This window comes from Zerene cesonia, unplaced genomic scaffold (assembly GCF_012273895.1).
Source record: "Zerene cesonia ecotype Mississippi unplaced genomic scaffold, Zerene_cesonia_1.1 Zces_u003, whole genome shotgun sequence".
NCBI lineage: Eukaryota > Metazoa > Arthropoda > Insecta > Lepidoptera > Pieridae > Zerene > Zerene cesonia.
The window spans coordinates 1818706-1830884 of record NW_024045133.1 but is presented as its reverse complement, the minus strand read 5'-3'; the positions used below and the strand labels follow the sequence as shown (position 1 = coordinate 1830884).

The 12179-nt window shown below is 36.7% G+C and overlaps 1 protein-coding gene across 1 annotated transcript in view; it reads left to right on the top strand.

Moving 5' to 3' along the window:
* The window catches only part of LOC119838575 (ATP-dependent RNA helicase abstrakt), a 14421-nt gene extending 3028 nt beyond the window's left edge, over nt 1-11393 (top strand). The window contains exons 3-12 of the mRNA XM_038364563.1: nt 696-863; nt 2898-3087; nt 4269-4405; nt 5051-5148; nt 6775-6938; nt 8275-8480; nt 8955-9071; nt 9611-9801; nt 10136-10235; nt 10743-11393. Of these exons, the coding sequence (XP_038220491.1) occupies nt 696-863; nt 2898-3087; nt 4269-4405; nt 5051-5148; nt 6775-6938; nt 8275-8480; nt 8955-9071; nt 9611-9801; nt 10136-10235; nt 10743-10831 (1460 nt within the window). The 3' untranslated portion in view covers nt 10832-11393. The remainder of the gene's footprint in view (nt 1-695; nt 864-2897; nt 3088-4268; nt 4406-5050; nt 5149-6774; nt 6939-8274; nt 8481-8954; nt 9072-9610; nt 9802-10135; nt 10236-10742) is intronic.
* The last annotated feature ends 786 nt before the right edge of the window (nt 11394-12179 follow it).

Sequence of the window (12179 nt, the reverse complement as noted above, 5' to 3'; positions counted from 1 at the left end):
AGTAATAAATGTTATTTGCAGTTAACAATTTTCTTTTTTCTTTATTACAATATTTATGGCAAGACTAGGTATGTACCATGTAAATATAATTGCAGTAAATTTTATTAGCCATTTAATTAAGTGCCTGCTCACTTAAAACAGATGTATTTAATTAATGGTATTCAGTCACAGCTTTTATATAACTACAAAATATTAAACAAAGTCACTTTCTCTGTCAATCCGCATGTCTCTATATATTATAATAACATCTATTAAACTACTCCGAATTTAACGCGTGCAAAGCTGCGGGCCAATGCTTCTGTATTCTTTTTTGGTCCTACTTTTCCCCCCTGGCCTAGATGAGTTTATTACTAAATGATAAGGCTGTCAAATACACTTTACTGGCTTTTTTTTATTTTATAGGGCCCAAGTTTATTTATAGTTGTATTAAAGTGTCATTAGTAGATAAATATCGTATTATATCCACTGAAATAATATAAAATTCTTTATTGCTAATAAGAGCATGTAAAATAAGCAGTATATTACATTAAAAGATGTAAGCAAAAGGCGACCATATCGCTAGTGATCTCTACCAGTCAACTCTTTAAATTAAAAGGAAACAAATAAACGTGAGTGAGCAAAAATAAAGAAATTCAGAAACCTGAGGATAAAAAAAAAAATAATATAATATAAAATATTGTTTTATTACTCCCCAGGTATCCAATACTCCGAACCAATAAAAACATCATGGCGTCCGCCGCGGTGTATTCTAGAACTGCCTGAGTCTAGACACGAGCGGGTGCGGCAACAGCTCAGGATACTCGTGGAGGGCGAGGATGTGCCACCCCCCATTCGCACCTTCCAACATATGAAGTTTCCTAAAGGTATGTCTTATAGTCTATGAATTTGTTAAACAGTTTGTGGTAATTGTGTTTTGAAGGTTTAACACTTCAAATTTTTTCAAATATAAAGTGAATCCTATCCTTCCTACTTATATTATAAATGCGAAAGTTTGTAAGGATGTGTGTGTGTTTGTTACTCTTTCATGCAAAAACTACTGAACCGATTGCAATGAAATTTGGTACGTAGACAGCTGGTTAACTGGAATAACACATAGGCAACTTTTATCCCGATACTCCTACGGGATGCGACTTACGCGGGTGAAACCGCGGGGCGCAGCTAGTTTATCTATATGTCGGAATACCCGCTCTGATATTAACGAACTTAAGTGCTTGGACATGGCCGTTGGGGCGTGCGGTCATTCAAGTGCATAAGTTTGAGTTATAATATGTTTTATGAAGTGAAGTGAAGTGATTTCTGTGAATTTAGAAAGAAAGAAATAATGTTTATTTAACACCACCACATTTACACACAGTTATATTAAAATTAAAATTGAAAGTTGAACTTATGACTAAACGGTGTGGTGCTAAAAAGGGTAACTACTCAGCATGTGCTACGCGTAATGCGCGTAATATATATAATATATATATATACTAGCTGTGACCCGCGGTTGAAACCGCGTAAGCGTGCTGCGTAACCGTATCCCGTAGGAATATCGGTATAAAAAGTGCCTATGTGTTATTTCAGTTGTCCAGCTATCTACGAAGCAAAATAGTGTTATTATTCACCAATAGATGTCAGGAAAAAAAAACACGAATAGAACACGAATATGACGTTATTTCAGTTGTCCAGCTATCTACGAAGCAAAATAGTATTATTATTCACCAATAGATGTCAAGAAAAAAAAACACGAATCAAACACGAATATGACATTTTCTAAAAAGAAATCCTAGCTAGATCGATTTATCGCCCCCGAAACCCCCTATATACTAAATTTCATGAAAATCGTTGGAGCCGATTCCGAGATTCCAATTATATATATATATACAAGAATATCTCGTTTAAAGGTATAAGATACTAGCTGCACCCGGCAAACGCTGTTCTGCCTTACTCTAATTATTTAGAGGTATGAAAAATAGATGTTAGCCGATTCTCAAACATACCTGATATGCACACAAAATTTCATAAGAATCAGTCAAGCCGTTTCGGAGGAGTATGGCAACGAAAACTGTGACACGAGAATTTTATATATTAGATATATATATATAACAAATTATAAAATCACTATATACTATGCGACTAAGGCTGGTTATGAAATTCTGTAATTAAAAGATTTTTTAACCAGATTTAAAACTAAATAAGGTCTAAATAATTTAGTGATTTAAATTATTATTGTGAGATAAAAGTGTAAAATTTAGTTTGTGTCTTTTGCTGCTCGAAGTTACCTAAGATGCCCAATGTCGAAGACATAATCAGCCCACAGAGCCCTATACTCCAGCCAGCCAGATATATAAAACTAGATAACTGGTTTTGTGAGAGGTCGAGTGTAAAAAACATTGGTCCAAATCCGTCTAAAGTCAGTGACAATGGCAATACATCATATCTGAATATATCAACTAACTATCACGGTTAACATATCGGTAGACAGGCAGACAGACGGACAGCAAAGTTCCATTAATTTCCTTATTTTTGCTAACCCACGCTTACTTGTTTCCTTTGAATATTAAGAGTTGCCTGGTAGAGATCACTAGCGATAAGGTCCCCTTTTGCTTCCTATTTTATCCAACCCCCCCCCCCCCCCCCCTCTATAAAATAGTGTAACTATAACATTGTTTACACTATTTTACAAGTATTATTACAATTATTGACTTGTCCAGTTGTTTCTTTTACATGTAGACATTTTATCAACCGCCTCCAAAAATAGAAGGGTTATCGATTCGACTATAGGTTTTTAGTGTTTGTTACCTCATAACTCTTTGCTGGGTGAACTGATTATTATGATTCTTTTATATTCCAAAGGCTGCCATGTGATCCCATTTTATAACTTATGGGATTTCTTTAAAATGATCGATTTCCAGGTGTCCTCCGAGGTCTGGAAGCGAAGGGTATCAAACACCCGACCCCCATACAAGTGCAAGGTATACCGGCGGTGCTGAGCGGCCGGGACATGATCGGCATAGCCTTCACCGGCTCCGGGAAGACGCTGGTGTTCACGCTGCCGCTGATCATGATGTGCCTGGAGCAGGAGGTTCAGATGCCGTTCATCAAGTTGGTACCACACTATCAGACTATCGGACTATCATACTATATCTTATACATTTAAACGAGCAATTCTTGTATATATATATATATATATATATATATGGAATCTCGGAATCGGCTCCAACGATTTTCATGAAATTTAGTATACAGGGGGTTTCGGGGGCGATAAATCGATCTAGCTAGAAATTTTTTTTAGAAAATGTCATATTCGTATTTTATTCGTGTTTTTTTCTCCTGAAATCTATTGGTAAATAATAATACTATTTTGCTTCGTAGATAGCTGGACAACTGAAATAATGTCATATTCGTGTTTTATTCGTGTTTTTTTTTTCCTGACATCTATTGGTGAATAATAATACTATTTTGCTTCGTAGATAGCTGGACAACTGAAATAACACAAAGGCACTTTTTATACCGATATTCCTACGGGATACGGACTTACGCGGTTTCAACCGCGGGTCACAGCTAGTCTTATACCTTTAAACGAGCAATTCTTGTATATGTACATATATATATATATATGGAATCTCGGAATCGGCTCCAACGATTGTCATGAAATTTAGTATATAGGGGGTTTAATACTATTTTGCTTCGTAGATAGCTGGACAACTGAAATAACACATAGGCACTTTTTATACCGATATTCCTACGGGATACGGTTACGCAGCACGCTTACGCGGTTTCAACCGCGGGTCACAGCTAGTAATATTATAAATGTGAAAGTCTATTTGGATGTTTGTCCGTCAAGCACGCTGTAACTACTGAACGGATTTTGATTAACTTTGCTAAACGGACATCGTATGTGCTGACTTGGGTGATGGGATACTTTTTATCCCGATTAAATGCTCCCTTAGGATATAACAGGAATCTTTAGTCACGGCGGGACATAATAAATATTATATCCGTGCAGCACCACAGATTAATAAGTCACTATTATTATGATACGAATACATATCACTTGAGTTAATCTAATATATAAAATTCTCGTGTCACAGTTTTCGTTGCCATTCTCCTCCGAAACGGCTTGACCGATTTTGATGAAATTTTTTGTGCTTATCCAATATCTTTAGTATTAATCGGCCAACATCTATTTTTTCATCCCCCTAAATGATAAGAGTAAGGCAGAACAGCGTTTGCCGGGTCAGCTAGTCATTTTATAAAGAAAAAAAAATTACAAAAAATTCCAGAAACGAAGGCCCATACGGTTTGATAATCTGTCCGTCGAGAGAACTGGCCAAACAGACACACGATATAATACTGCACTTTGTGAAACACATGAAAATGACTGGCCACCCCGAAATAAGGAGCTGTCTCGCTATTGGCGGTGAGTATACACCTACCCTCGATTATGAAAACAAATGTATTAGCCGATTTTAAATCCACTTAACCTACCCTCGATTATGAAAAAAAAATATTAACCTATTTTAAATCCGTTTAACCTACCCTCTATTATGAAAAAATTAACGGTTTTTTTTATCCGATTAAAAAAATCAATAAGTCGTGGGTCAAGGCGAGCATAAGCTCTTATCAGGCTAGTATGGCGATTCCAGCGAAATTGTAAAAAAATACATAAATTTGTAACTAAATAGTTGCTAATTGATTGATTTTTCTATTTAGTCGATTATGGCCTAAGCCCCTCATAGGAGGCCCGTGTCCCAGCAGTGGGAACATATGTAGGCTGATGATATATAAAATTGACCACTTCCTTGGTTCTGTACCAAGGTTAACGGGTGAGCGTATAACCGAGGGGTCCTGGGTTCGATTCTCGGTGGGGACGCATAAAAAAAAATGTCTCGGTCTGCTAGGACTGATCACCTATTTATCCACAAAGAAAATCGATCAGTGAAACAGATGTATATCATCTGCCCCATACCCCACTAGGGGACACGGGACTTAATAAAATATGTATACATATATAAAATTAAAGTAAAATGTTGGATGTAACTACCATTTTTTTATTATTATATAGGTGTTGCCGTATCGGAATGTATGGAAACCGTACAGAGGGGAGTTCACATAATGGTCGCTACACCCGGCCGACTCATGGACATGCTGGACAAGAAAATGGTGAGTAAATCTGTACATACGTAGGTACATACATATAAATAATATTGGAGTGTCTGTTTGTTATATGGAAATTTCCGTTTTTAGCTGCATGTATATGTATATACGGTACATATAGCAAAATAATTATTTTTACAATGTTTATCTGTCTGTCTGTCTGTTTGTTCCGGCTAATCACTGGAACGGCTCTACCGATTTTGGCGGGACTTTCATTGGCAGATAGTTGATATGATGAGGAATAACTTAATTTAACAACAAGAAACTCTCAAGTTGTTGTTTTAAAATAATATCAATTTTACATTTTAATTCTACATTATATATCTTAGTATATAAAAATCCAGTGTCATGATGTTACCAATGGACTCTTCACCAACTCAACCGATTTTGATTGAAAATTTAGCATTTTATGTGTAATTTGGTCCAACTTAAGATATAGGATAGTTTTTATTTCGATTAATTATCCCAACAATTTATAATCTTATAATTTTTAATTATAACTCAACCACAGCGACGCGTGGCCGGGTATGCTAGTAATATGTACATAACAATGATGCCAAATAATCTTTCATATATTCATTATATCTTATATCTTTAAACGAGCAATTATTGTATATATATATATATATATATATATATATATATATATATATATATATATATATATATATATATATATATATATATATATATATAATTGGAATCTCGGAATCGGCTCCAACGATTTTCATGAAATTTATTATATAGGGGGCTTCGGGGGCGATAAATCGATCTAGCTAGGAATCTTTTTTAGAAAATGTCATATTCGTGTTTTATTCGTGTTTTTTTTTCCTGACATCTATTGGTGAATAATAATACTATTTTGCTTCGTAGATAGCTGGACAACTGAAACAACACATAGGCACTTTTTATACCGATATTCCTACGGGATACGGACTTACGCGGTTTCAACCGCGGGTCACAGCTAGTATATAATAAATTATACATAATAAATTTTTATTATCATTTTTGAATTTAGTAAACTACTAAACGATCTAATACTAAGAGGAATTCTATTTTAGAAGCGTATACCTTGTCACATAAATGGTTTTTATTTACTTTACTAAGCCGGAAAACAGTATTAGTAGGATAGTATATATTTTTTTCCTTTTAAAGTGAAACTTTTATTTACATCGTCTCAAATGTTTGTTGGTCTGTGTGTCGCAAGTCGCTTGACGGTCGGCCGCGGAGTAAGGATAAAGTGAAAGGCGCTAGCGTTCCGACCCGGTATCGCCCGTGGTACATATATAGCCTATAGCCTTCCTCAATAAATGGGCTATCTAACACTGAAAGAATTTTTCAAATCGGACCAGTAGTTCCTGAGATTAGTGCGTTCAAACAAACAAACTGTTCAGCTTTATAATAATAATAATAAATTATTTATTTCGGGGTAACAAGGACCCAATATCAGATTTTATAACAATTTTACAAGAAGAAATTCGCAATTATATACTTATACCTGGCAAATATAAATAATATTAGTATAGTAATAATATTAGTATAGTAATAATATTAGTATAGTAATTTATAATATTAGTATAGATACAAAACCTATACAAAAAACCACACAATCCGGTTTTTTTTTCCATCCAGGTTCGTTTGAACGTCTGCCGGTACCTCTGTATGGACGAAGCTGATCGGATGATAGACATGGGCTTCGAGGAGGATGTCAGAACGATATTCTCATACTTTGCCGGGCAGAGACAGACGCTGCTGTTTAGCGCGACCATGCCGAGGAAGATACAGAATTTTGCGAGGTATATGTTTATTATGTTGCTAGCTTTCGCCCGCGGCTTCGCTCGCTTTAATTCGGATTAGTTTAATATATAATAGTTTAGTTATATATTAAACTAATCCGAATATAATAGTTTAGTTTAGTTTAATATATACAATAAAGAACTATAATATACATTTTAATACATACACTGTAATAATGCTCTTGAATCGCTCTATCTATTATAAAAACCCCATCAAAATACGTTGCGTAGTTTTAAAGATTTTAGCATACATATGGACATAGGGACAGTGAAAGCGACTTTGTTTTATACTATGTAGGGATGATTCTTAATTTTTATTATATAAGGTATACTCTAGTTCGGAGAGATAATTATTTAAAGATATGTATGAAATGTATTTTAGAAACTATTAACTATCACTTAATAAATGGACTAGGCTGTTAATTGAACTGGTGATTGAACTACAAATTGACGACGTGACGACCACCTACTAAATACCTTACTACCTTCCTACTTACTACCTTCTTACTTACTACCTTCATACTAACTACCTTCCTACTTACTACCTTCATACTAACTACCTTCATACTTACTACCTTCCTACTTACTACCTTCCTACTTACAACCTTCTTACTTACTACCTTCTTACTACCTTTTTACTACCTGCTTACTACCTTCTTACTTACTACCTTCTTACTACCTTCTTACTACCTTCTTACTACCTTCTTACTTACTACCTTCCTACTTACTACCTTCCTACTTACTACCTTCTAACTTACTACCTTCTTACTTACTACCTTCATACTAACTACCTTCATACTTACTACCTTCTTACTTACTACCTTCCTACTTACTACCTTCCTACTTTCTACCTTCTTACTTACTACCCTCATACTTACTACCCTCATACTTACTACCTTCCTACTTTCTACCTTCTTACTTACTACCCTCATACTTACTACCCTCATACTTACTACCTTCATACTTACTACCTTCTTACTTACTACCTTCCTACTTACTACCTTCATACTTACTACCTTCTTACTTACTACCTTCTTACTTACTACCTTCCTGCTTACTACCTTCTAACTTACTACCTTCATACTTACTACCTTCTTACTTACTACCTTCCTACTTACTACCTTCTTACTTACTACCTTCCTGCTTACTACCTTCTAACTTACTACCTTCTTACTAACTACCTTCTTACTTACTACCTTCCTACTTACTACCTTCCTACTTACTACCTTCTAACTTACTACCTTCTTACTTACTACCTTCTTACTTACTATCTTACTACTTACTAACTTGCTGCTTACTACGTTACTACCTCACTACTTTTCTACCGTACTACCAGGTCAGCGCTAGTGAAGCCAGTGACGGTGAACGTGGGGCGGGCGGGCGCGGCCTCGCTCAACGTGCGCCAGGAGTTGGAGCTGGTGAAGGCGGAGGCGCGGACGGTCCACCTGCTGCACTGCCTCCAGAAGACCGCGCCGCCGGTGTTGGTCTTCGCCGAGCGGAAGCAGCACGTGGACGCGATACACGAGTACCTGCTGCTGAAGGGTGAGTGGGCTGCTTGGTTGGTGGCTGCTTGCTTGGTGGCTCCGGGTAACCAACCAGCTCGCCGCTGCTAAAGCTGACTATTGCTCGCGATGATTCTGTCGCGACAATTTCGTTAGATACAGTAATTATGTATTACATAATCTTGTCCTACTTCCTCCTAATATTATAAATGCGAAAGTTTGTGAGGATGGATGTATGTGTGTGTATGTGTGTTTGTTACTCTTTCACGCAAAAACTACTGAACCGATTGCAAAGAAATATGGTTCGTAGACAGCTGGACAACAAATATAATACATAGGCAAATTTTTATCCCGGTTTTCCTACGGGATACAAGACTTGCGCGGATGCAACCCGGTGCTAGCTGCGCCCGCTACAAACTTTTGTATTTATAATATTAGTAGGAAGGATTACAGGGTGTTTTTTTTTACTTATATAAATAAAGCGTGTTTTCTTAACCTATACATATTGTTATAGGAGTAGAGGCGGTTGCGATCCATGGTGGCAAGGATCAAGAGGAGAGATCGCGAGCCGTGGAAGCGTTCAGGAGAGGAGAGAAGGATGTCCTGGTCGCTACCGACGTAGCCAGTAAAGGTGAGGGCTAACTGAACCGCACCAATATTGTAAATGTGAAGGTTTGTTTGTTTGGATGTTTGTTCGTCAATGACGCTGAAACTACTGTAGGGATTTTGATGAAATTTGGTATACATATAGAGTATGAGCTGACTCGGGTGATGGGATACGTGTTATCGCGATCAAATGCTCCCTTGGGATTAAACAGGAATTGTGATATCCAGGCGTAGCCGGGATGAGCGTCTAGTACGCGATAAAATCAAATATGTTATCCAACGATCCAACTAAGAGTAGGAAGTACCACACCCCCACAGAAAACTGCCGTGAAATAGTAGCGTGCTACTGTGTTTCAATCTGTCAATGGGGGAGCCCGGGGTCTGTGTCTTTTTTCTTAACCTTTCCAGTGTTTTCCCCTATTTCCTCCATTAATATCTCTTATACAGTAAAGTGGATAATAAATTTGTACAGACATATGGCCTCTGCAAATGTCCATAGGGCGACCCACCTCTGCCAACTGTCATATAAACATCAAATCAAAGGCACACCCATCGCCCCCGCAGGTCTCGACTTCCAGAACATCCAGCACGTGATCAACTACGACATGCCGGAGGACATAGAGAACTACGTGCACCGCATCGGGCGGACGGGCCGCGCGGGCACCGCCGGCGTCGCCACCACGCTGCTCGGCCGCCAGCAGGACGACAGCGTGCTGCGCGACCTGGCGCACCTGCTGCGGGAGGCGGGGCAGAAGGTCGGTGGGGGGAGAGGGAGGGGAGTAGTTATCTGAAGTCAGAACTGTCGGTTGTAGGCCAAGTTTGTGTGAGTCGACGAGGGAGGCGGAGGCTTTCGAAGGGAAATCGGTTCACCTAAAAAGCAAGCTCAGCCATAAGGGAGTAGATAGGGCAGAAAAGCACCTGACGGTAAGCGAACACCACCTCATAAACTTAGCAAGTGTAGTAGTGCTTTTAGATGGAAATATATCATAAATTCACTCAATTAATAACCACGTTAAAACTGCCCACTATGTAACTTCAACGATAATTCTATGTTCTAAAGTACCCTACAAATTCACAAAAAATGTTCAGGTCCCGTCATTCCTGATCGAGATGTTGGGCGAGGCGGACGTGCCGGCGCCGGACGGGCAGGGCTGCTCGTACTGCGGCGGGCTGGGACATAGAATCACCGGTGTGTATTGTTTTTTAGTGAATTTATGGGATTTTTAGAGAATTTATAGGATTTTATGCCATTTTATATTGAGTTTATGTTAAATTTAATGTGTAAGTTGTAACTGAGTTAGAAAATCATTTAGTAGTTAATTTTAAACCTAGAAAGAGCAATTTTAGTTAGCTATAGCTATAGTGTAGATAATATTGTTTGCCTGCAAATAAAAATACAAATTTTTATAATCATTGAATGTGTGATTAGTTCATCACTTGTGAGTTTATAAAAAAATTTACCGGCTTCTTTAAAAATGATTTATTTAAATGTAATATCCGGTTCGAAGGACTATATTTGATAAACAATAGTTTTAAGCAATGATATGCTTTTATTTCTTTATTTAAAATTAAATTGTTGTGTATGCAATTTGAAAACTTAAGGTTCTATAAAAAGTTTATTTTTAATATGTTGATAATAAATTTGATATTTATCTATCTAGTCTATTTGTAAAATATTATTTATTTATTATTACAGAATGTCCAAAATTGGAAGCGGTTCAGAACAAACAGGCTTCGAATATCGGCAGACGAGATTACTTGGCGAACACCGCGGCTGATTATTAGTTTTAATTTTATCGAAGGACCAATTTTAATAATCTGTCTCACTCGAACTTGTGGTTACTCTGTATGTTAGAAAGGGATGGTTATAGATAGCACGACTCTATAAAAAATCTTCTATATAGACCAATATTAATAGTTTTAAAAACGTTTTCAAAGGAACAAATTGAATTAGCTGTCTCGGTCGAGAGCTTGGATTCTGTGTATGTTAGAAAGCCATAAGGGTAATTAGTATAGGAATTTTATACTAAGAATAAATTGTAAATATATTTAAATATAAGCTATGTGAATAAATATTGAACTTTATATCGACTTCTTGTTGTCCTATACTATATCTGTACTAATACTATAAAAAGACACTTTTGTATGTTTGTAACGTTTTCACTCAAAAACTGCTGGAACAATTTAAAAAATTTAAACACGATTAGCAAGCTACATCTTCACTAAGTGACAGACTAGATATGTAGCACGAACGAACAGCTACTTGTAGCAACCAATCACTATTAAGACTAGTGAATTATGTACGAGGTATCATATTATTATTTTAGTGAGAACTTTATAGTTGTGTTTTTTTTTTACTAATTTTGTTCTTTCACGCGTCTTCAACTATCTGTAGCTAATTTTGTTCAAATAGGTTGAGTAGTTTATGCGTGAAAAATTATGAGGCATTTACTTATAACTGCTTCTAACTAGGGAAGACGGGTTTGTACCTTAAAATTATATCTACATAGAAAAAATTTGATCACGAGGCAGGATTCGAACCTGCGTATCTTGCCTAACCGTAGCAACGCCAATTTTTCTATTCTTTCAAAATTTCTCATTTATAAAGCATTTTCAATACTATAAAACTAAAAATTAAATATCTACATAATTTGCCGCTTTATTTTGTGAGTTGGCGCGTAATCTTGACGAAGGCTTTGTAGTGTCTGAAGGCTTACGATTTTACAAGCGCATTTTAAATATTTCTAACAATTGTTTTTACCGGCTGAAATTGCTCTATCGGATAAGTGTAAATGTCAGGATATGACTTTGCGATGTCTTCTAATTATCTTTAATTTTTAGTTTTAGAGCATTGAAATGCTTTATAAATGAGAAATTTTGAAAGAATAGAAAAAAATCGATCACGAGCAGGGATTCGACCCGCGTTTTTTTGCCAAACCGTAGCAACGCCTAGCCTAGCCTAGCTAACTTCCACCGGTGATCCCGCCACAGTAATCGAATCTCTTCTACTCTTTCGGTTTCATCCACGCCATCTATTGAGATGATTAAGAACCATCACAACCAATACGAAACATTATTTCAATTATTACAATATTGTATATTGGATGTCGAGACTGCTAGGTTGTATCCGCCA